This window comes from Enhydra lutris, unplaced genomic scaffold (genome assembly GCF_002288905.1).
Source record: "Enhydra lutris kenyoni isolate GAN:26980312 unplaced genomic scaffold, ASM228890v2 scaffoldscaffold24, whole genome shotgun sequence".
NCBI lineage: Eukaryota > Metazoa > Chordata > Mammalia > Carnivora > Mustelidae > Enhydra > Enhydra lutris.
Genome location: NW_019154108.1, coordinates 13,112,930 through 13,139,645, shown reverse-complemented (window position 1 = coordinate 13,139,645; position 26,716 = coordinate 13,112,930). Strand labels below are relative to the sequence as shown.

Here is a 26,716-nt window from a genome sequence, read left to right as displayed (position 1 = left end):
TAATTTAGCATATCACTTTGAAATTTCAGATGCCCGGGAATAGACTAAAAGCTTTCAGATTAAAACAAAACAAAACAAAACAAAACAAAACAACAAAAAAAAACCTCACAAAAGAACCAGAGGCAGATATCCATGAGATTTCTTATCAGCAAGAGTGATGCCAGAAGATAATGGGGCTATACATTTGAATTTGAATGCCTGTCTAGAATTTTGTAACTAGCCAACTATCAATAAAGTGTAATGATTCAAAAAGGGCATTTTCAGACATGCAAATACTTGGAAAAATCAGCACCCTCACAATCTTTCTTCAGAAATTACTTGAGGACATGATGCAGCAATAAAGGAAAAAGAGAAAGAAACAGAATCCAGAAATAGGGAAATCAATCCAGAAAAGCAGTAAAGTCCTACAGAGCAACTGAGCTATTTAGAACAGGAGGAAAGAAGCTCCATGGCTTCTTAATGCCAACAGGAGGACCAATCAATAGGATATCTTATTATATGGAAGAAAAACTTGAGAATACGTTAAAAGCACAAGAAAAAGAAACACAATTAGAAACTCCAGAAAATACTAAAAAGACTATATAAGGAAATGTAAATATATTATGTGGTTCTGAAGCCTATACAGTCACACAACATAAGCCATGCTCACTGACTTCTGACTTTTATAATCACAATTTAGAGAAAACTTAATTGTGGTGTAGAAAATGCTACCAACTTTAAAAATGTAATGTAAAGATAACGGAAGTTGAAGGTGAAAAGAGAGGAGGAGAAATTAAGAGGCACCACCCTTCCAAGTTCATTTCCCATTACTCCCCTTTTTTATATCCCATGTTCCATTTATGCTAACATTTGGAAGTTTCCTGTTTTATATGCACAGGTTGGAATGCACTCTCTCATTATTTTTTAACCTCTTCAGAAGCAAATACAAGACAGCACCCACCTAAACACTAACCAATGAGAAAAAAACTTTAGCCAAGAGATTTCAAGTCTACCAGAATCATTGATGGTCTTTAAACATGACTATATCCCCTGCTATGAGAGAACTAGGATATTTTAGCCTAATGCCATTATTTGTAAAACTTCCTTGGTTCTAATTTCATACTTAGCAATTGTACTAGTTTTAAATTTTGTCCACAATTATCTGACACTCTTCCCTTCAAAACGTTTAATTTAATCCTTTATGAATGTGGGCTGGACTTGGTGACTTGCCTCTAGGGAACAAAGTACTGCATTAGTGAAGCTATCCAACTTTCAACTCTAGGTCATAAAAGTGAGGCTATGTGACTTTCAAGACTGGTTCTTCCTCAAAAGAACCAGGGTCACACGAGGCCTTATGGTTCACAGGATAAACTGTTTCAGAAAAATAATACTTATGTAGTTGAGTATATAGTCTGGTTGATTATACTAATTCAATTGATATTAGCAAATTTTGTGAAAAATTTTTTGAAGATTTAGAATCTTTATGAAAATGTGGTAAGGAAGTTTTACACTATACTCTTTGGTGTCAGTTTATGAAACTTATTTAGGAAGACTGTACCACTAAATAAAGATGAAACTTTATTTAGGAAGACTGTACCACTAAATAATGTCTGAGTCTATTCCTCTGTCTTATACGCTCTAATACATGGTTTCTTTTTATCATACACAGTACAAGTATAAATTAACCAAGTTCATGAGATAGTAATAAATGCCAGTTTATTAATTTAGGATGAAAAAAATCATTCCTCAGTGTACTATATTAGAATATTCCAGTTATGTATTCCTTAGGCAGGCCTAAAGCAGCAGCCAAATCATAATCAGAATGATGTTTGGTGTTTTAATTTTCTAATGCTTAGTAACACATTATCCCAAATTTAGTGGCTTAAAACAATAGTTATTATCACAGTTTCTTTGGGTTGGAAATTCAGAGAACGCACAGAAAGAACAACTTATCTCTGCTCCATGATGTCTTAAAGCCTCAGCTAGAAAACCAGAAAGCTAAGAGGTGGAATCCTATGAAGGCTAAATCACTCATGTCTGATAGTTAATTCAGGCTTTTGACTGAAAGTCTAACTGGGGCTAGTGCTAGAACCCCCACAGGTGGCCTCTCCATGTGCCCTGAGCTTTCTCAAATATGGTGACTGAGTTTCAGGGTAAGTAATTTGAGAGGTCTCACAAAAGACAAGAAAGACTCTTATGAAAAAAGTTACAAAACTTTTATGAAATATATAAAAGATATAAATAACAGAGATATACCATTATTCATGAAAGAGAAGACTCAGTGTCTTCTCCAATGAATATACAGGGAATGAAATTTGGATTGCAACATGATGCAATTAATCAAGAGGGTGTTTTGTTGGAACTTGAAAAGTTGCTCTTAAAATTCTTCAGGAAAGATGAAAAGCCAAGATGATTTTTAAGATGAAGAAGAGAAGACTAATCTTACTATATATACTAATTAAAACTACGTGATTTGGGACAGGAATAGACAAAAAGACCATTGGAAAAGAAAAAAATAAGGTAACTTGTGACATCCTAGTGTGCATATACAGAAGGTTAATACATAATAGAGTTGGGTTTTTAAAAATGTCAGTAGTGAATTTTCATTCAAAAAATTATGCTAGGACCACTGATAATTCATAGGGGAAAAAAAATTAGATCCCTCCCTCACACCATTTATAAAAATTAATTCCAACCAGAGAACTAAAAGACCAAATGTGAATAGGAAAACTATAAAATATTTCATTTTATAATCAACTCTGGACTGGCATCCAGAATGCACAAAAGAACATCTATAAGTCAGTAAGAAAAAGACAAATCTATAGAAAAGGAGACATGAAACATAAATGACCAATAAATATGAAAATACATCCAACCACACTGGAAAGCAGAAAAATATAAGTATGTAAAAACCATATATATGAATTTATGTATGAAATGCCATACTATCACATCATACCTATTGCAGAAGAATGACAGAAAGTGTGGGCAACATTTATGCTTCCACCAGACAAGTATTCCCCCTGTAAACTATTAAAAACTGGACAAAATATGTGAAATAACTGCTCTCAGATGTTTGAAAATGGGCAATATGGGACTGTGATCCCTGAAAGAAGGAAAAAAGAGAAGGCCTGCAATCATACCAGCTCTCTGTTAGCACTTTCCAGACTGTACCATAAGGAGAAGCCTCATAATAGCAAGCAGCCTTACTGAGCCAGAAGTGGAGATCAGGGTTAATGAGGTGGCTGGAATTTAAACATTAAAGTACTAGAGAGAAAGGAATTAATAGAGAAGGAATTTCTATTTTTCTATTTAAGTTAAGTGATGATAAAACTGCTTATACAGCAAGTCTTTTAAAAAATTTTTTTTAAGAGTGAGCGAGAGTGAGTGAGGACACACGCACATGCATTGGTGGTGGGAGGGACAGAGACAGAAAAATTCCAAGTAGACTTCATGCTGTCTGTGGAGTCTGATTTGAGGCTCAATCTCAGAACCCCAAGATCATGACCTGAACCAAAATAAAGAGTCAGAAGCTTAACTGACTGAGCCACCCAGCACCCAGAAAGTCATTTTTTTAATATAAAACCAACCTTAGATTCTGGCATGAATCCTTTGTAATCATGATGTATTAGCCTATTTATATGTGGCTAAATTCAATTTATTAGTATTCTGTATAACATTTTTATATCTAAGTTTATAAGGGATATTGGTCTTTAACTTCATTTTCTTAAAATGTCCTTGACGGGGTTTTTAATAATTTAATTAAATAGGTATAGGAATTGCCCAGATTTTTGTTTCTTTCTGTGTCAGTTTCAGAAAGCTATTTATTTCAAGGGATTTCCCTAATTCCTTTTTCAAATTTATTGGCATGATTATATACTTGAAAGCTATAAATACCTAGGTAAGAGTAGGTACTAATTATTACTACAAAACAAGCTAAAATTTTAACCACAGGAAGTACAACTTCTAGCAAGACAAGGTAAAAAGCTCCACCAGAACTGCTGCCCAGGGAAACAGATGAAAATTATTATTATTATTATTTTTAAAGATTTTATTTATTTATTTGAGAGAGATCACAAGTAGGCAGAGAGGCAGGCAGAGAGAGGAAGGGAAGCAGGCTCCCTGTGGAGCAGAGAGCCCAATGCGGGGCTCAATCCCAGGTCCCTGGGATCATGACCCGAGCGGAAGGCAGAGGCTTTAACCCACTGAGCCACCCAGGCACCCCAGATGAAAATTATTTTTAACACAAACTTTGAAAGCCTCTGGAAATGGTCCTAAGACAAACAGCAAATGAGGAAACATCTAAGAATACTTATGAAAATTTGTTAAGAGCAATAAGAATGTGTGTTTTTGAACAAAGCTACCTGCCTCTCTCCTCCCAGCTTAGCTAAGCAGAAACTCCACTCCACTAGCCAAGAACACAAGGATCCCTCTACCACTAGCTCCCTGTCAGATAGCTTTCTTCAAGTAAGGAACATGATTTTGGCATTTCTCACCCTGCCCACAGCTATCTATTACTGAGACTAAGTTCTGGGTCAGTGGAGTTAAGAGGGACTCCCTTCTTTTGCCCAACTCATGGGACAGAGGCTCTAATTGGTACAGCACCACTGAGAATACTGGGGCTGCCATTACCTTAGTCCTGATCTATAAAGGTGGTGGTTCCATGATGGAAGAGGTAAGCCAAAAGATCCAAAAAGATCTCAAGCTATCGCTGCCTTTCCATCTCCTGCTCAGCTCCTGAAGCAGGGTGTCACCCAAGGAGAAACATGCCATTATCCCTATCATCACCCAACTCTGGAGCCCTAACTCAGAAATTTTGCCTGGGGTGAGAAGCAAGCCATAAAACAGCTATTAAGTCTCTTCCCAAAGGAACTGACTTTTTTTTTTAACAGAGCATAGAGAAGTTCAAAGTTAAGGGTGCTCTCAAAAAAAAGTGGGAGTTGTGGTGAAAGGCAATCGGAAAATATGTAGATTCAATGAGGAAACAGGTTTTAGCCAGCTAGTTTGCAGGAGACTACCAGGGAAAGAAACAGCTTGGAGAAGCCCTCCTGGTGTCAGAACAAGTATCAGACACTGACCTCAGGAACTATTCCTTCAAAGGAGCCTGAATTTGACTGGATTAGTCAGAAAAAAATCAGAACAATTTATGCCCCAGAGCATTGGTGGAAGTCACTGGAATTTAAAGTTGGGGGTGTAGTTAGGAAAACATAAAGAGAGCCCTGTCCAAAGCATCTGTCATTTCAGAGTGCCTACTAGCATGCCTAAAGCTGCACCTCTCTGAAGAACAACATTAAACCAGTCACTAAACAAACAAATAACACCACCTCTGAGAGGTAGGACCAGTACCCAGTACTCTGTTGCTATAATACATTAAAATACATTATCTAAGGGCGCCTGGATGGCTCAGTGGGTTAAACCTCTACCTTCCGCTCAGGTCATGATCTCAGGGTCCTAGGATGGTCCCGCATCGGGCTCTCTGCTAGGCAGGGAGCCTGCTTCCTTCTCTCTCTGTCTGCCTCTCTGCCTACTTGTGATCTCTGTCAAATAAATAAATAAAATCTTTAAAAAAATAAAATAAAATACATTATCTAAAATGTTAAGTTTACAACAAAAAATATTATAAGATACACAAAGAAACAGGAAACTATGTCCCATATACAAAGGGGAAAAAAAAAAGGAGGCAACAGAAACTGCCTGTGAGAGCAACTAACAGAAAACGACTTCAAAGTGGCCATTATATATATTCAAAGAACTAAAGGTAACCATAACTAATGAAGTAAAGAAGATGTGGTAATGTAACATCAAATAGAGGATATAGATAAAGAGACTGAATTAACTACAACAACAACAAACCAGAGAGAAACATGAAAATTCTGCATTAAAAAGTACAATAACAAAATGAGAAACTCTCTAGGATTCAACAGTAGATGTGAAATGTCAGAAGAAAAAATTAGGGAAGTTTGAAGATAAACTAAAAGAGATTATGAAATCTGATTAGAGTAAAAAAGGTGAATAAAAATGAACAAAACTTCAGAGATTTGTGCAACACCATATAGCATACCACATGCATGTAGGAGGAGTACCAAAGGACAAGGAAAAAAAAAAGAGAAGAAATAATGACTGAAAACTTCCCAAATTTACTGAGTAACACTAATCTACATACCCAGAAAGCTCAACAAACTCTAACAAAGAAAAATTCAAGGAGATTTCCAGCTACACCATAATAAAAGTGCTGAAAGTCAAAAGGAGAAAATCTTGAAAGCAGGAAAAGAAAAACAACTAGTTACTTACAAGAGCTAAGATTAACAGCTGACTTCTCAGCAGAAATAGCAGAAGCTAGAAAACAAACTAACATACTCAAACTGCTCAAAACAAACAAACAAAAAAACCCCACAATAAAACAAAAAAAGTGTCACCAAAAATCCTATATCCATCAAAGCTATCGTTCAAAAATTAAGGTGAAATAAAGACATTCCCAAATAAACAAAAACTGAAAGACTACACAGTCTGCCTTGTAAGAAACACTAAAAGAATTCCATCAGGTTGGGAGCCTGGGTGGCTCAGTGGGTTAAGCCGCTGCCTTCGGCTCAGGTCATGATCTCAGGGTCCTGGGATCGAATCCCGCATCGGGCTCTCTCCTCAGCAGGGAACCTGCTTCCCTTCCTCTCTCTCTGCCTGCCTCTCTGCCTACTTGTGATCTCTCTCTGTCAAATAAATAAATAAAATCTTAAAAAAAAAAAATTCCATCAGGTTGAAAGCAAGTGACCACCAAAAGTAATTCAAATCCATACACAAAAAACAGCTCCACTAAAGTTAATTATGTAATTATAAAAGGCAGTATTAATGCATATATTTTCTTTTTTCTTTTAAGGGACTTAAAAAAACCCTACTATATAAAGTAATATATACATACATGTACAGATACACATATATATATACAGATATATTTTTATATATATTTACAGATAGATATGGATATTGATATATTACACATATACTTACAGATATATATATATACACAGATTTATATATATATACACATTATAGGTATGCATAAATATAAATATAAAATGATATTAGGTCATTACCATATAGAAACGTAATACATTTGCCAATAACAGCACAAAGGAGATGGGTGGGAGCAAAACTGTACTAGGTTAAAGAAATAACTACTGATGGTAAAGTATTAACTACAACAATGTACTGTTGGGTCTAGAACATTAATAAATATAACTAAATAACAATAATGCCTTAAAAAGGGAGAAAAGGAAATAAAGGAATATAAAAGCAATGTTTCTGTATCTCACCAGCACTAAGCTAATATAAATCTGAAGTCGATTCTATTAATATGTATATGATAAGCCCAAAAACAACCACTAAAAATAAACTCAAAAAGATGTAGTTAAAAAAAAAAAATCATTAAACAAATGTAAATACTGCTTTGAAAAATATTCACCTAATACTAAAGAAAGCAGAAAAGGAAAAATATAGCCCAAAGACATGAGACATAGAAAAAAGAAAGTAAAATGGCAGGCATAGATCCCACTATATCAACAAATAACATTAAATATAAATGGGTTAAACAATCCAATCAAAAGGCAGATACTTCAGACTGAATTTAAAGAGACCTAACTATATGCTGTCTCCAAAATATAAGCCATAGATTCAAAGACACAAATAGACTGAAAGTAAAATGATGGGAAGTGATATATCATGCAAACAAACACAAGTCTAGAGTGGTATACCTCTATCAGATAAACAGATTTTAAAACAACAAAAAATTTATTAGAGATAATCATTTTATGATAAAAGGGTCAATTCATGAATAAGATGTGACAATTAAAAAAATTTGTGCACCAAGAGTTCCAAAATATATGAAGCAAAAACAAAAGTGAAGAAAGAAATGGATACTTCAACAATAACAGTTGGAGACTTCAATATCTCATTTTTAATAATGGATAGAACAACTAGACAGAAGATCAAGGAAATATAAGATTTAACACTATAAATCAACTAGACCTAACACAATTCTATAGAACACCATAGAATTTATATTTACTATAGAATACCCCACCCAACATCAGCAGAATATATATTCTCAAGTGCACATGGAAGTCTCCAGGACAGACCATATGCCAGGTCATAAAATCAACCTCAAAAAATTTAAAAACATAAATACTACAAAGTATGTCCTCTGACCATGGCAGAATGAAATTATAAATCAGTAACAGAAAACAAACTGGGAAACTCACAAATATGTAGAAATTAAACCACAGACACTCCTAAATAATATATCAAAGAAGGTATCAAAGGAAAATCAGGAAATACTTTGGGACAAATGAAAATGAAGACACAACATAACAAAACAAATGGGATGTAGCTAAAGCAGATTAGAAGGGAATTTGTAGCTGTAAATACCTACAGAAGAACAAATAAAGACATCAAATAAATAACCTAACTTCTGCATTTTCAAGTGATCCAGAATAGCCAAAACAATCTTGAAAAAGAAGAACAAAGTAAGAAGACTCATACTTCTCCATTTCAAAATGTACTACAAAGCAATAGTATTCAAAACAGTGTGGTACTGATGAAACAAGAGAATATAGATCAGTGGGACAGAATTGGGAGCCCAGAAATAAAACCATGTGCCAACTGATTTCAACAAGGGCATCAAGACCATTTAATGGAGAAAGCACAGGCTTTTAAACAAATGTGCTAGGACATCTGAATAGCTACATGCAAAAGAATACAATTGAACTGTTACATCATATCCCATATAAAAATGAACTCAAAGTGAACTAAAAATGCAAGGGCTAACCTATGTAATTCTTAGAAGAAAACATAAAAGTAAACCTTAATGAATCAGATTTGGAAAAGATTCTTAGATATGAAAACAAAAGCATGAGGAATAAGAAAAAAAGATAATTTGGACTTTTTATCAAAACTAAAAATGTTCACATGAAGGAAAAAAAAACAACTAAAAACATGCACTTCAAAGAATACCATTAAGAAAATGAAAAGACAAAGGGACTTGTATTAAAATATATTAAAAATTATTACAACTTGAAAAAAGACAATTCGATTTAAAATGGGCAAAGGATCTGAAGTGCCATTTCTACAAGGAAGATACACCAAAGACCAAAAAGCATATTAAAAGATGCTTGACATCGTTCGTCATTAGAGAAATGCAAATCATAACCACAAAAAGATCATACTTCATATTCATTAAGATAACTGTAATAAAAAAGTCAGAATAACAAGTGTTGCGGGGGTATGCAGAGATCATAAACTGGTGTTAGAAATGTAAATGCTGCGGCTATGGTGGAAAACAGTGTGGCAGTTCTCAAGCAATTAAACACAGAATTACAGGGTACCGAGGTGGCTCAGTTGGTTAAGTATCTGCCTTCAGCTCAGGTCATGATCCTAGGGTTCTGGCAACAAGTCCTGCATCCTCGCTCAGTGGGGACTCTGCTCCTCGTTCAGTGGGGACTCTACTTCTCCCTCTCCTCTATCCCTCCCGCTTGCTCACGGCATTCTCTCTCTCTCTCAAGTAAATCAAATCTTAAACAAACGAACGAACAAACAAAGAATTACATATGACCCAGCAATTCTAATCCTAGGTATGTACTCAAGAGAAATTAAAACATATGCCCACATAAAAACTTGTACACAAATGTTTATAGTAACATTATTCATAATAACCAAAAGGTGGAAACTCAAATGTCCATCAACTGATGAATGAACAAATAAAACGTGGTGCTAAAGCCATACAATGGATCACTTAGTCATAACGGGAATGAAGTACCGAAACATTTACCACATGAACAAACCCTGAAAATATTATGCTAGGTGAAAAGAAGCCAGTGGTATAAAAGACTTATAAAAGACTATATATGATTCCATTCATATAAAATGTCCAGAACAGGGAACTCTATAGAGACAGAAAGTAGATTAATGATTGCTTAGGGAAGGGGATGGATGAGATGAGGAGTAATACTTAAATGGTATGGCATTTCTTTTTGAGATTATGAAAATGTTCTAAAATTGACTATAGTGATGGTTGTACATATCTGTACATACACTAAAAGCCACGGAATTGTACACTTTAAATGGGTGAATCATATGGTATATGAATTATATCTCAATAAAGCTTTTAACAAATTGTAGTTCAATCCTGGTCTCTAAAACACTTTCATATCAAATATGCAAAACATTAAAAGTTTAAAGTATTAAAAGCAAGTAAAAGTTTAAAGATCAGTTATGATTTAAAGGGCAAATGCCACTAACCAATAATTATAAAAACTTCATTCTACCACAAATGTATACACAACACATGCCTAGGATACCCGTTTTGTCTTTATGCCATCTATACTAATTTCTATGGAACATATAAATGAAAACACAAAAACCACCACATAAAAGGAGAAAGAATAATATTTTATCAATAGGGCTACATAGGGTTGGTTTTAAGAACAGTTCACTGAATAAAAAAGAAAAAATTCCTTAAAGTAAGATAATTTGAAGTTTTCCTTTGTAATGTAGTTTTGCTGGTATAGTCTCAAATTCATGGTACCAGAAAATCTATTCATTTCTCTTAAGACCTCAAATATAATATAAAAAAAGAATGAAATTTTAATACATTCATTATCATAAAACCTTTCTTTTCTTGCCCATTTTCATAAAAGTCAATGTGATAAACTAAACTTAAGGATAACCAAATTATTTCAAAATGTTCATTGTTAAACCTCTATTTTAGATCTAAGAATAAATAAAGTATCAAGTATAATTTGTAACAGAAATAAATTTTATAGGTATAATTTTCCTTAAAGGAAAAACGTGTCATATTTCCAATTACTGGTACTCACATTTTGAAATCTAAAGAAGGATCTCATATAGGATTCATGCTACAAATTATAGAACAAGCACTGTATCATAGCAACCCAGCAATACCACTACAGTGACACGCTGAGGATGCAATCCAAGATTCTAATTTAAGAAACTGGCACAGAATATAGGACATGTAGCTTTTTTTGGCAATACTCCTAGAACATTAATAACTAAGACTCTAAAATCAGCTTTTATTTGAAACTTTAGAGGATCAAACTATTATAAAGGAACAATAGAAACATTTATTAACAAATGATTCACAGCAATGCAAACAGAACTTTGTTAAGGATTTATGATTTCATTAAAATTGAAAAATGGTTGGAAAAAAACTGGAGGGATAACCTTTTAGGAAATTTGAATACATGCACCCTACCAATTTGATAGTGAATCCTAATATACAAATATTGTTTCAAGAAAACTGCTAAAATACTATTCAAACTTTAAAGAATATTTCTATGCTTTACTCCATCACTATTCAAATGTGAATACATCCACAACTATTATATTTTAGAAGGATAAATTTTTTTTATCTCAAAAAAATTTTTTAATCTCAAAAAAAATTTTTTTTAATCTCAAAAAAATTAACTTTGTTTTTAATCTCAAAAAAATTAACTTTGTTATCTTTTGTCTTTGAAAACAACTTCTGATAAAGTAGAAAAGAACAAGAAATGAAGATGAGCTAATGGGGCTTATTATATGAATTCCTTGGAATGTAGAAACTTGGACTTTTGGAAGGAGAATACAGAAAAACAGGCTCTTGAGAGAGTACAGGCATATTAACTCATTTCATTGCACTTCTCATATACTGAATTTTTTTTTTTTTTTTTACAAATTGAAGCTTTGTGGCAATGCTGCACTGAATAAGTCTACTGGCACCATTTTTCTGACAGCATTTGCTCACTTCATGTCTCTATGTCATATTTCGGTAATTCTTGGAATATTTCAAACTTTTTCATTATTTTATTTGTTACGGTGACCTGCAATCAAATCAGTGACTACGACTTTCTGAAGGCTGATGACTAGCATTTTTAAGCAATAAGTATTTTTAAATTAAGGTAAGTACTTTTTTTTTTTACATAATGCTACTGCACACTTTAAAGACTATAGTACAGTGTTAATATAACTTTTTTATGCACTGGGAAATAAAAAAATTCATTTGACTCACTTTATTGTGATATTTGCTTGATTGTGGCGGTAGTCTGGAACCAAGCAGGCAATATCTTTCAGATATGCCTGTAAAAGGAATATCTGTGTCATCTGATTAATTCAATTTGTTTTTTGGTTTCTGTTTTTTATTCCTATGTGATAAATTATGAAACACTGTTTTTTTGCTTTTTTGTTTTTTGCTTAATTCAATTTGAATATAAAGCCTGTTATTCATTAAATTAAACAGGCTTTTAGAAGCATTTTGTTTCTCATTTGGAATTTTTGGGGAACAAGAAGTATTAAGCAAATCTTTACAGATCGATGCCTCTATAGCTATTTTCAGTTTTGATGACTATGATGAGGATCCATCTGGCAACTACTCTTCCCTGTAGAAACACCTGCTACCGTGTTAAGGGAAGGGATTAACAACTTAACAACGTTGTTCAAAAGTCTCTAGAACAGGCCTCAAGGTCTACAAACACTCTGACTTCCTTCCACCATCAGACCACAGATGGGCTTCAGGGTGGTGGTGGTGAATCCAAGAACCCTAAAATTATATACACAATATTGTATACAATATTTTCTGAGAAGATGATGCAATTTCTTTAATCAGGTTTTCTAAATCATCCATGTATAACCTCCCTAAAATCAAACAGCAGTGTTCTTAGAAATGATTTCCTCTCCTTTTACTATAAGGAATTTAAAAAATTTTTTTTATTTTTTATTAACATATAACGTATTATTAGCCCCAGAGGTACAGGTCTGTGTGTGTACAGGGGTACACACTTCACAGCACTCACCATAGCACATACCTTCCCCAATGTCCATCACCCAACCACGCTTTCCCTACCCCCCTCCTAACATAAGGAATTTTTCTAATCAAGGTTTAAAATAATCTGATTTAGTACTTCCAGAACTAAAAACTTCACTCAAAAACAAATCTAAATCAATTTTAATTTTTTCCTCTCAGAAGTATGCTATTTATAATATTCAATTAAAGTAATGGGTTACATGTAGAACAGCATACATTATATGATCCCACTTAATGGGAAAATATAGAAAGATTCTCAAAATTTAAGAAACGTTTCCTCTGGGAGTTTTTATTTTCTATCCTTGTAGGATTCTTTTTTGACTTGAGTTTAACAGTGAAGTCTGTAAGTTTTTATAAAAATAATAAAGCCATTATAAAGGAAATAGGGTAGTTAAGAATATGACATTTCTTATGGCATAGTCTTTAAGTGAGTTTATTTTAGAAAACCATGAAAACTGAAACTCACTCATGACTCACAGCAAGTATTGTATCCTAAAATAGTCATTCCTATTCCACAGGAGAAGCTAACTTTTCTAGATCTTAAAAAAAAGAAGAAGAAGCAGCAGCAATTCTCAAAATATCAAAATGTTATGTCTAAGGTCATCCATGTTGGTCCAAATTAAAAACAAGATATCAAAATATATGAAATACCGAAATCAGTGCCTGGGTATTTGGTAGCTAGGTAAAAGCTGGGTTATTTTTAAGCTTCCTAAGTGTATGATAGAAATTTCCTATGAAGGAAATATGACTATTAAAACTAAATGCCCCTTAAAAGGTGCACTGTTAGATTTACTGTTTTGTTTTCATTTTGGATTCAAATTTAGGCTGGTTCATTCACTGGAAGGACAAATGTATGTGGAAAACTACTTAAAGAGATGACATCGTCCAATTTGTTTTTCTGGAGATTTTACAGCAGAATAAAAATCAGTAAAGTGATAGATGAATCAGTCCAACTGACTCTTATATCCAAGTCTCAGTTATTTTGCCTCAATTTATTTCCTCCCTCAAATTGGGAAATAATGATCACAAAGACTACGCTAATGTGGCCACAAATACGTTTTCCGAAACTGTATGTACAGAGCTTATGTAAAGAGAGACTGAAATATACACAGCATTTCCAAAAGAGAGGCAGAAATAAGTAGACAGTCTGATCAGTTCTTGATATTCCATAACTCATTAAAACTGCTAATTATAGATTATAATTTTAACTCCAAAATATAAATCTAGCTCTGACAAAAGTGCTGAGTGATGAAAAGTTTACTTCATCTTCTGTCTCAGTACTCATTCATAAAACAAATGTTAAATGTTCTCCAATGAAAATTTTACATTACTTAAAAAAGGGAGGAACTGTGCTAAAAGGGAGACACCAAAGAAGATCAATGAAGTATTTTTATATCAGCCCAATTTAAGAAATAAAAATCCTCTGCACTGAAGATTCTTAGAAAAATGTTCAATAATGGTCTACTTGCCCAGGACCTAAAAGAAATCCGTATCTTGACAATGTTCAATTACTATTAACTCTCCTTTGTACTGTTAGAAATTCGGTATTATTATTGCTTTAGTGCAGGCAATATACATCTTCAGTTTGATATTATAGAAGAATCAAAAACCAACTGAAAAGATACTGAGCTATATATAACTTGCACAAACACATAACCTACCTCTTTTGGTTTCTTTATCAACAAAATGCTAAATTTAGGGTTGTATGCAAACATTATGTGACTCAGTTATAAGTCAGTATAAAATCATGAATCACTGCATGACACAAAATGGTGTTTTTCTTTAAGTCAATTTAATAGGTTTTGCTTCATTATTTCATCCAATAAATAGTAAGACCAAGAACTGACTACTTAAATGCTGGGGAAGAAGATATAGATCTCAGGTCTTGGAGCACTTAACTTACACTCTAAAGGCAGAAAACAGGAAATAAGTAACTCTAACCTTACTTGCACTTGCACTTGTCCCAACATATTTTGTGATCTACCTCGCACATACACCATGTGGTGTACACAAACATTCCACTGAATAGTGAACAGATAATACCAATCTGCCCAGAAGACCAAGTAGCCAATGTCACAAACTATGATCATCTTCTAACAGGCAAACTTGAAAATCTTCTAATTAATTTTTAGAAGTCACAGAAATTACCAAATGGACACTCCATGATTCATGCTTCCAAAAATCTATTTGATATTCTTACTTGGGTCTCCAAAAGATACCTCAAACTTCAAATTTCCAAAATTCAATTCTGGATTTTCCCTCTAAATCTGGTTGCTTCTTTAATGTGTTCCTTCTCAGTGGTGGTAGACCTACTCACTCAGTGGTCCAAGCTAGAACACCTGGAAGTCACCCTTGTTTCCTACCTTTCCTTCTCCTCCTCCCCTCAAATAATTAACAAGTCCAATCTAGGATAGATCCCAAATACAATCCATTCTGCACCTCACAGCTAATGATGAATTTTTTTTCTAATTGCCAAGCTTCCTGAAAGAGATGTCCATACTTACTGACTTGACTTTTTAACAATTTCCATACATTCCTTACTTTACAAAAATTTCAGGTCTATCAATCCTCTGGAATGCCTCTTAAGTCACCAATGTTATTTAGACTACCAAGCCCATGGAACTTTTAAGCTCTTGTATGACTGTCAACAGCTCTTTTCAACGTTACTAGTCCCCCTCCCCCAATTTTTAAAAAGATTTTATTTTTTTGTGAGAGAGAAAGAGAGTGCGTGTGCATACACAAGCAGGAGTGGGGGCGGGGGGCAGAGAGAGAAGCAGATTCCCTGCTGAACAGGGAGCCTGATGAGGTACTTAAACCTAGGACCCTGGGATCATGACCTAAGCTGAAGGCCGACACTTAACCAACTGAGCCACCCAAGTGCCCCTCCCCCATTTTTAAAGGTGCTCTTCCCATGACTGCCTTGTCTCTCCTCTTACCTGTCTTCCTTTGGCTTCCGCTCAAGCTCTCTCTCTTGCCTTGAGATTACCCTCTTTCCTTTGATCATCATCTAAATGATGGTATTCCTTGGCCTCTTCCCTTTCCACACATTTTCAGTGGTTGCTTCTACTTGAATCATTTCAAATGCCCTCTTTAATCTAAAGACTCCTAAATTGTTCTCCTTAGCATAGGTCTATTTAGTTCCAGACCCAAATATCTAACTTCCTACTAGACAGCTGCACTTTGATTTCCCACAGGCACTTCAACCTGTCCAACAACAACAAAAAAAAACATTTTCGGGGCGCCTGGGTGGCTCAGTGGGTTAAAGCCTCTGCCTTCGGCTCGGGTCATGATCCCAGGGTCCTGGGATCGAGCCCTGCATCGGGCTCTCTGCTCGGCAGGGAGCCTGCTTCCTCCTCTCTCTCTCTCTGCCTGCCTCTCTGCCTACTTGTGATCTCTGTCAAATAAAATAAATAAAATCTTAAAAAAAAAACAACAACAACCAAAAAACATTTTCCCCCAAATCTGATCTTCCTCTCTTTTCCCCTTTCAGTAAATTGCCATCATGCCTCTAGTTGCCCTAGTTAGAAATGTACCATCATTGGTTTCTCCCTCTCACCAAGTCCTGCCTTAGACAAGGCCACCTTCATCTCTTGTCTGAATTACTGTGCCAGCATCCTAACTAGTGTTCCTTACTTGCATCCCCCAGTACACTCTTCATGCTCCCATCAGGAGTAAACACAGCACATGGTATCAAGACTATGGTATAGACCCTAATTGTTGCTTCAGTCTCTTCTCTCATCAGTTCTCTATTACAGTATCCTTTATTACAGCCACGAAGACTGTTGGCACTTCCCCAAATATACTACACTCATATTGCCCATTAGGTGGACCTCTCAGACCCCATCTGTCTTAGCTGAACATCTTGTTTAGGTCCCAGTGTACCTGTTGCTTTCTCCAGGAAACTTTCCCTGATCTCTCTCCTTACATACCAAAACCGGATCAGGTACCCCATATTCTACCCTAGCCGCCTACTGCTTACTCTTATCACAAAACATAGCAGTAATTAAAACTGCCTTACATGTCTATATTCCCTACCAAACTACAAGTTCCTAGAGACATTTAATTTCAAAAAGTCATTTTATTCACTATATTAAGTAAAGCTTTAATCTCTAAATTTTAAGCACTATGAACACCAAAGAGAGGAAAAATATTTCTGCACCAGATTTTGAAGGCAAAGTATGTATCTAGTTTTAACAGCAAACAAAATTTTTCCTCTGGCCAATTAAAAGAATGAATGTGTAACTTTTTTTTTGTTTTGTTTTGTTTTGTTGTTGTTTTTAAAGCAGATACACGGGTGCCTGGATAGCTCAGTTGGTTAAACATGACTCCTGGTTTTGGCTCAAGTCATGGTCTTGGGTGGTGGGATCAAGCCCTGAGTCAGGCTCCCCACTCAGCAGGGAGTCTGCTTGGAATTCTCTCTCCCTCTGTCTGTCTCTCTCTCTCAAGTAAATAATATTTTTCAAAAAGGCAGATACATATTCCTACAGAAATTATACATAACTTATGGCTCTAGCAGATGTTTATCATTAGAAAAATCTGTCTGAAGCACTCTGTTTTGCCAAATCAAAATTCAGAGTTTACAATAAAAACTGTCTCATCTTTTTCACTTTATTAATTTAAAGGCATGGGATTAACAATGTGTTCAAATAATCACTAACTTGTGATAACAGCTGTTATTCTAGATTAACTTTTACCAATGAGTGTGAAACAAAGGCAAAACCACTTAAAAGAAAAAATGTATAATTTTTGAAGCCATATTTAAAACTTGACACTTCTGAACTATAAGTTTTAAGTCCAGTCATTAAAAAATTCCTGTTTCAGACATTTAACCTTTTTTAGGTACGACATGTCCATACAGTTTATTCATTAACAAAGCAAAACCTGAGAAAACATCTAGGAGCTTAAAAACCCTGTATTTTCTCCCTACATTAAAGAAAGTTTCTCTAATGAAATGACAAGCTATTTATTTTGCACAAGAGTGAAACTGATTCCCAGTGGAGGCTAAACTACAATAACTCCTGTGGTCCCATTCACCACTAGAAGGCTCAACTAGATATAACATCATGGTAAGGTTATAGTAGCTGCAATTAGCATCACCATTCCAGTAGGAGGAGTGTGTTCCCAAGAAATCCCTTGCCTTCAGTGTCCAAGTTAGAAACAGGTTCTCTGAATTTTATCATGTGAGCCTATCATATTCAGCAAATTACTCCTCCAAAAATCTTAATATATTTCTTTAGAATTTCTGATCAAAATTGCAGGATTTCTAAAATTCACCAATACTCATTCAAAAAGCCCACATAAACAAACTCCTTCAGGGAAGACTTCAAATATATACATTAAAAAGTAAGTCTGAAACTGCTTATTAGTCAATATCCTGCTCAGACAAGTAGAGTTTATTTTGCATAAACCTACTCTGTCATGTAAAAGTCTTTCAGCAAAGCATTTAGGTTCCTTGTTACACAATAATGCATTAAAAGTAATTACATATTTAAAATCTGTTCCCTTCATCTCCTTCAAGGACATCCTTATAAAGACTGCAACTCAATTTTAGAAATTACTGCGAACTAATTATTTGAGTTCATTTAATGTTTGTATACACATGTCCAGGTTGTGAGTCAACCCAGTACTGCTTTTCCACACAAACCTTACACAACACGTTTCCTAGCAAAAACCTATCAATAACATTACATATCACAAACCAGTCATTTGCAAACCGTAAAATACAAGAGCAAACAATCCTTCATTTTAATCCTACATTTACTATTTACTGTCATGGTATCAAAAGCCCAGAATTTATTTACTTAAAAACCTGAACTAGACTTAGGCACAAATACATTAAAATAAAAAAACAAAATAGAACCAATCTGCTGATAGATAGCATCAAACATCACTGAACAAACGTTACTGAAAGAAGCACCATCAGTAACTGGGTGGGGGAAGGGGTGTTAAGGGAAGACAGTCGAAAGACAGCTAACAGGTAACCTCTCTCCGACAAAACAGTTATTCTAACTACATAACTACATTTACTATGCACAAAATACTGTATCTGGTACCACAATGAGATATGAAAACACAGATGACTTCTGCTTTCAAAGTCTTTCATTCTGGACAGAGAACATTACTCCATAACAACTAAACACAGACTCAAAACAATACATCAATAAATACCAGTCTTATTCAAATTGGATAGCAGAAAGACCAAAAACAAAATAGGAACATGAAATATAAGTGGTACCAGGTGCTTGATGCTTTACCTTCAACAAAAAGCTGTAATCAAGATTAAGATAGAAGTAAAAATACTGTGCAAAAAAATTTCTTGTTGCCAAACAAGGACAAGGCATGACCAAAAAAACAGTTAAATTCAAGAATAGTTCATTTATTTAATACCTAATATTCAACATATACACTAGTAATATAAGTTCTAAATCTTAAAGAAGCATAACAATGCCTTTAGTGTATAGCAAATACTAGTTCTGTACTCCAAAATGGCTGGAATCATGTTACCCTGAATGATGGAATTAAAAACCCTCTATGAATGTTCTCACTTTCATTTTACTCAGCCCCAGCTCTAAAATCAGAGAAAAGAAAAATAGACCTAGTAGAAAATGATTAACAGTTGAGTTTTAATTATGGTAACTACAGAAAAATCCTATAGAATCATCATCTCATCATACCTAAAACTCCCTTTAGGAAAGCATCTGATTAGCCATAGGGGGCAGCAAAGTTAAGAGAGTGAAAAGTAAATAGCAGGAGGTGAAGTGAGGGCAGGAAATGTTAATAGGCTGGGTAATGAGCCATGAGTATCAGAGAGAAAAGGACAAAGTCTCAATTAATGAATTAAATCAATAGACAGATAATGCTAAATTAGTGATTCTCAACCCTGGCTGCACGTTAGAATCACCCTGGGAGCTTTTAAAAATACAAATGCCTGTATCCTATCTTAGGCCAATTAATTTAGACTCTCTTGAGGGTGGGCCTTGGCACTGATATTTTTTAAAGTTCTCCAAGTGTACAGCCACAACTGAGAACCTGAGTGTTAAACACAAAAATAAAAATAAGCTAGTCTCCATTACCAGCTTCTTACAGTTTAAAAAGTTAAATTTCAAAAACAAAGCACAAAAATCTATTTCCCAAATATATTATTTTTGGTGATAAACTTGCCTTCGTCATCCAGAGAGGGACAAGAACTAATTCATCTTTGTGATTTTATCAAGACAAAATGTGACTCTTACAAATAAAAATGATTAAGCTGATGTAGAAAAACAATTCAAGTTTACTACTTACAGGATAGCACTCTACTCCAAAGATCACACTATTTTAACTAAATACATTTTACTGCAATATCACTTTATTCAATTAGACACTTCATAAAATAATCCAAAATTCAATTAAGGATCAGAGGAGGTAATAAAAGGGGAAAAAGAAATCTGACCCTAAATAGGAATTCTGAAGATGTTAAACTTAATTAGAAAATTTTTCCTTCATGTAGAGGCCAGCAATGGATATTATGTTATCAATTTCTCTAGAAAGTATATCCTAAAAAATTTTTCTATTAAAAAATAATCTTCCAGAAGAAATTTGGCATTACTTTCAGAAAGTAGTCCGAAAATGACAAAAATGTGTTATATCCCTTTGCGAACATTTTTCTTGATATATTCAGAGGAATTTCAACTCTCCTTTAGTGCCAATCCAACTACAAATAGGGATCTGGGATTTAGAGAAAATGGTATTAACTTTGAGAAGACCCATAAACCTTAAAAGTTGAGTCAGTGTTTCCCCCACCACAAAAAAGTTAAGATAGTTAAGAAACTTCAGATCATGTCAGTGCTCCTGTTCCAGTTACCCTAAAAGACCACGTATCTCAAGGGAAAAACATTTTTTTTCCTAAAGGTAAGCAAGGCACTTCAAATCAGCATCTCTGTTACTGGCCTGGATTCCTCCAGTGGGACCCAGTTTCTAAGAATATACCAACAAAGAATCTGAGTGATACTTAGCAGGAGTTTCTTCACTTCATCTCAAAGCGGATTTCATTCTGTTTTTTGCTATTTACCGGCTGTTTCTCAGGAAAATGCACAACTATACATTTCTACTGGTTAACTCAATTACTTTGCTTGGTAAAAAATCGTCTAACTACAGCTTTTAATATTTTAAACATTCTTAACTCTACCCTATTTCCACTTCCACATTTAGGCTGAAAAATGATATAGCTTCACCTTATTTCACATAAATCAAATCTTAAAACTGGTTATAAATAAAATCTTTAAGTACACTAGGAAAGTTTACCATTTATGTGAATCCTTCATTAAAAAAATATTTTTAATCCGGACTCTCAAATATCAAAGAGAATGGAAGCTAACATTCTTCGCCTATTTTTAGATACTTTAATTACATTATTTCACTTAATCCCCACAATCCTAGAGAGATAGAAGGTATTATCCCCATTTTACAGATAAGGAGAAGCCAGAAAAGAGTAAAAATTTACCTTTGACCCAGGACTGACCCCAATGACCCAACTCTATCATACTGATTCAAATTTTTATAAAATAGGTTAACAGCAAAAATACTGAAATCAGTTGACCTGAGTAGCCGTAACAGTTGCAACACCAGATAAATAACCACAGGCCTGAAACTAAATTTTTTTTATAAAGATTTTTATTTATTTATTTGACAGAGAGAGATCACAAATAGGCAGAGAGGCAGGCAGAGAGAGGAAGGGAAGCAGGCTCCCTGCTGAGCAGAGAGCCCCCTGCGGGGCTCGATCCCAGGACTCTGGGATCATGACCTGAGCAGAAGGCAGAGGCTTAACCCACTGAGCCACCCAGGCGCCCCCTGAAACAAAATTGTTTAAGCCTCAACTTTCTCATCAATAAAATATGAATGATACTGGTTTTGCAAAGTTGCTGGGATGCCCCAATGAAATATAATGTTTGTAAAAACGCACCAAGCTATGGCATGTCATGCAGCAGCATTACTTTAGTGGGTGTGAAAAAGCAAGGGATATCGGGGTTAGGAGTTACACCTCTTTGGACTATTTCACTTATTATACACAATACTGTTTTATAATTAAAGAAAGTATGAACCAGGGGCGCCTGGGTGGCTCAGTGGGTTAAAGCCTCTGCCTTCGGCTCAGGTCGTAATCCCAGGGTCCTGGGATCGAGCCCCGCATCAGGCTCTCTGCTCAGCGGGGAGCCTGCTTCCACCTCTCTCTCTCTGCCTGCCTCTCAGCCTACTTGTGATCTCTGTCAAATAAATAAATAAAATCTTAAAAAAAAAAAAAAGTATGAACCAATTTGTAAATGCTAAGAATTATATAAATGTTAAGGCATCTACTACTTTACCAAATAAATCCTTCCAGAGACTTAAACAAAATAGGTTAAAACAGGCTGAAAAACTTCTACTGTGAATAACAGATTTTTTTTAATGTTGGACATTTCCTAACTGTTGGATACTAGAGGAAAAATTTAAGGTAGAAAAATTAAGTCCTATACTAATTTAAATTTAAAAACAGAAAAAAATGGTTGATCAAATGCTTCTACTTTTATTTTCTAGTACCTCACTCTCAGGGGGAGCTTATAAAATTAACATAACAAGAAAATTTAAAAGTGCTTTGAAAAAAAATTTTTAAGCTATACAATGAGGCAGTTTAATTTTCAGGACCCACATGATATGTTTGTTTTTAAAAAATTCTTTTAACAAGTCTTTTTTTTATTAAATACTTTCTATAACAAAATAGTTTTCTCTGAACATTTTCCCTATTAAAATCCTGCAACCTACTTACTAAACGATTTTGCACAAATAAACTTCTTACAGATGAAAAAGTTGGATTATTTTGTTAATGCCTACCCATAGTATGCTTTGAGGAAAATAGCTGGCACCTTTCCAGTTTAGATCCGTGTGGACAAAGTGTAACATAAGCAGGTTAGTATAAACACTTGAAAGATCTTGGTTGCCCACAAATATCTGAATCTCTCCACAGGAGGATTCTATTTCAGAGCAGGAAGAAAAATTCTCTTTCATACACACACTAAAGGGCTTTCCACTGGTTTTTGTTAAGACCACAAATGGAAAAAACTACTACAGACAGAAGAAGCACACAACTCTGTGGTATCAAGTACACTGCCAAAGTACCATGTGAAGCAACTGAATTTTTTAAAAAAGCACTTTTCAAGCACTTTGGCATTTGCAGTAAAAGTAGCTCTTATTAGTGGGCAATCCAAGTAAGGGTCTTACCAATTTGCATAAATTATCTTGAATACCTAATCTTCCTTTTAAAGAATACTGTATTTTAATGTTAAATATACAGAATGAATCTAAAGTTCCAGTTTTATTTTTTCTGTACTAGTGACCAAATATTACAAATAAAACATTCAATGGCACCTTCAACTTGTTGAACTATGCACCATATAATTTAGAGGATTACTGACTCGGCATATTTTTGTCAAGCTTTTAAAAACTGTGTTAAAGCTGCATCTCCTAGCTTGATCTACTAACCATGTTTAATATGCAATTATTTTTATTAAATAAAAGTAAATATATTAATGAGGAAAACAGTACTAAGGATCCACGATACCCTACTAAAAAGCAAATATGAAAAATGCTAGCAGCAAACCTTCAATTATAAACAATTTCACAATTTAATGGAAAAAAAAATCAATGACATAAAAACGTTTTTAATTAAATTTACACTTTGAAATCCATGAATAGCAATCCAACATCCTAACAGGTAAGATGATATTCTTTTATAGCTATGAATCACTCAAGAATTCAAATCTTGGCCATGCCTACCACTGTGGCTTACCATTGACCCTGATACGTAAATTTTAACCGTTTTTGCATGCTGAACAACAAATGATAAATGCAGCAACACAAGCTACACGTATCTTAAAACCTTTCAGAAGCGAGCTGGATGCCGGCTGTGGGATGTCCTTGATTCAGAAGCACCCCAAGAGGCAGGACAGTATAGGGTCTGAATGGGGTTCCAGATCCATTGTAGGTCAACTGTAATTCGATCTGGGGTTTTCTTTAGACTCCTAGCCTAACTAAGGCTGGATGCATAGGTCCAAAGAAAAACAGGAACCAGATTATCCTTGAAGGAGATGAAATGGATTGAAAAAAATCTCAACATTTATCTATTTTAGTATAGGATCTTTTAATTTCCATGCCTTGTAAAACAGATGATCTGATTTCCATCAGGTTTCTTTGGTGTAAGAATTGTTTTAAATGTCTAGAAGCATTATCACCTTGCTCTAAGACGATTTCTATCTCATCAAAAGCGAAGACATGAAAATTATCAAATTAAAAGAGTGATGCACAAAGAATAAACTAGACCACCGGGCAACATTTTATTAAAAATCCTCGAAACCTTGTGGGAAAAGTAAGTGAGCCAAGTTCTCCTGCACAGCATTAGGCACGGAGACGAATCTGAATTACTGTACAACCTACACAGCCCCTGGAACCCCTGCTTCGCGAACGAAGTTCCCAGGCCACTGCAAAGCAATACTAACTCTCTTACACTCCTCCAAATTTACCCTGTGTATTTGCTCAGGCAATAAAGTATTTTAAGTCTTCCTATTCTTTAAGTCAACTACACCATTTAAGCCTAAGGACCCAGTAAGTAAGCTACGCTTGTTCCTTTATAAATAAATCTGAAGACAAGCTAACTCCTAAGCACTGTTTGCGTGAGGCTTGCAAACAGATCCCGGTCTGTGTGACATCTGGGAACAATCCGTGGGAAGGGAGGCGAGGAGAGGGCGAGAGCAGACGCTGGATAACTGGGAAAGTAAAGGAAGAGTTCGAAGTGTGTGCAAAGTGGAAGAGGGTCTCGGGCAAGTACAGGTCGGAAGGCAGGGCAGGCTGTTCAAGCCAAACCGGGAAAGACCAGCCCGGAGCAGGACGGAAGAACTACCTGGCGGGGAGCAGGAGGAGAGCTGCCATCACCAGGGGCAGGTGAGCGAGCGCGCAGGTGGGGAGGAGTGCTGGCATCTTCTAGGATGGGAAGAGTTCAGGTGAATCGGGGAAAAGAAAAGCAGCGAAACTCTGAAGAGCAAACCTGTTTGATTCGGGCGGGGGCGGGGGGAAGCAACGTGGGAAACACGACTCACACTGCAAGCCCCAGCGCGGCAGAAGGAAACCCCTGGAGGAAAAGGCTCTGGAGGCGCGGGGGCGAGCCCCTGCGCTCCCTCCCGGGGCCGCACCCTCGGAGGTTACCTTTGAGCTGGGGCAAGGGGTGCAGCTCCGCCTGGCTGCCCTGGCTGCGGAACTGCGACGAGCCCTGGGAGCGCTTCTGCCTCTGCGCCTTGCGCACCGATTTCCGGGTGAAGCCGTCCACTTTCTCCGAGGCCGAGATGGCGGCGCTGGCAGCCCCCACCGGCGGCGGCGACGACGACGACATCGCCGCGGCCCTGGCGCTTGGCAGCTCCGGCTGCTGCGTGCACGGAACGGGCAGCCGCAGGAGGAGGAGGTGGGGGGAGAGGCGCGGAGAGCTCGCGCCCCTTCGCCCCGTCCTCCCGGCCGCGCCGCCCTCCGGCTCCCGGGAGCCGCCGAGCTTCTCCTCGCCGCCCAGCTTCTCCTCGCCGCCCGCCGCCGCCTCACGGCCACATCTCAGTGCCGGGGTTCCTGGTCCCCGCCGCGCGGCCACCTCCCGGGGCTGACGGAGGCAAGGGCGGGGGCGGAGGGGGGTGAAGAAGTTGTTGACTTCGGGCGCGGAGGGCGGGTGGAAGAGAGCCTGAAGTTTGGACAACTGAGGCGAGGGCGCGGGGGTGCGGACGCCGAGCGCGCCTCTCTTCTCTTCAGCCCAGTTCGCGAGCCGGCCGGCCGGCCCTTCACTGTCCGCTGCCAGCACAACCCGCCCTGCTTGGAGCCTCCTCCCGAGGCGCTGCCATCGCGGGTCCCTTCCGAGCCGCCGCCGCGGTGCCCGCTCTTCCCTGTCAGCGCCGGACCCTCATATCCCGGTAACCCGCCGCCCCGGCTCTGGGCGCGCAAACCCTCGCTCCTCACACCGCGGAGCTGTCCGAGCCCCCTCCCCCGCGCGCCCTTCCGCCGCCCACGGAGAACCCCCAGCGGGCGACCGCTACAACTTGAGAAGGTGGAGGGTGCACGCAGGGAGGGGGGATAGTGTGTGTGTGCGCGTGTGCGCGCGCGCTAGAGCGCGCGGCCCAGGGGAGGGGCCGCGCGAGGGGTGGGGAAAGAGGAGATTGACTGACAACTTCCGCAGGGTCCCGCCAGCCTCTCGGACGTTCGGGAGGGAGTAAGAGGTGGGAAAACATGCCTATTCTCTCAGCCAATCGCAGGGCTAAGCGGCAGGAACGGGGTGAGGCGTGGCCTCCTTCACGGTCTGTTAAGGGGAGAGGTTAGGCTGAGAAACGGGGCGAGGTTGTGTGATGGACTTCTGCCACAGCCAATCGTGAGTGAGGACGGCGAGCGGTGCGCCGCTACGTCACAACAGCGTGATGAATTCTTCTGGTAGAGAAGGGAAGTGTCCCGCCTCCAGGAATCGCACTTGCGCGCCTGCGCGGTGGGGCAGGCTGTGTTTGCTCTCCTGACTGCGTATGAGAAGAGCTAAAGACTAGAGGGGACAGTTAGAGAGCAAAGCGAGGACTCTTTCCCGTTCTTGTCCCATCTCCTGGCCAGTGAGGAACTGCAGCGACTGATGGGGCTGAAGGTCTGGGGCGGGAAAGAGCGCCAGGTGTTACATCACTAAAGTGGGTGGAGCAGGAGTCGGGGTTGGGAAAAGAGCGGTTAGATTGACGGGCGAAGGGACCCTGGGGAAGGCGAGGAAGGGAGTACGTTGGTTTGGAGTTGGGCGCTGGATTCCTGGGCGGGCCTTGGCACCTCCACTGGTACTAAACCGCGTAATTAGTAGTTGCGGAATGAGTTTGTAGTTCTTGAGTGGTT

The 26,716-nt window shown here is 37.2% G+C and overlaps 1 protein-coding gene across 1 annotated transcript in view; it reads right to left on the bottom strand.

Moving 5' to 3' along the window:
- LOC111150668 (protein phosphatase 2 regulatory subunit B'alpha) overlaps positions 1-26,001 on the bottom strand; it is a 62,859-nt gene extending 36,858 nt beyond the window's left edge. The window contains exon 1 of the mRNA XM_022508187.1: positions 25,031-26,001. Within this exon, the coding sequence (XP_022363895.1) occupies positions 25,031-25,214 (184 nt within the window). The 5' untranslated portion in view covers positions 25,215-26,001. The remainder of the gene's footprint in view (positions 1-25,030) is intronic.
- Between the last annotated feature and the right edge of the window lie 715 nt (positions 26,002-26,716).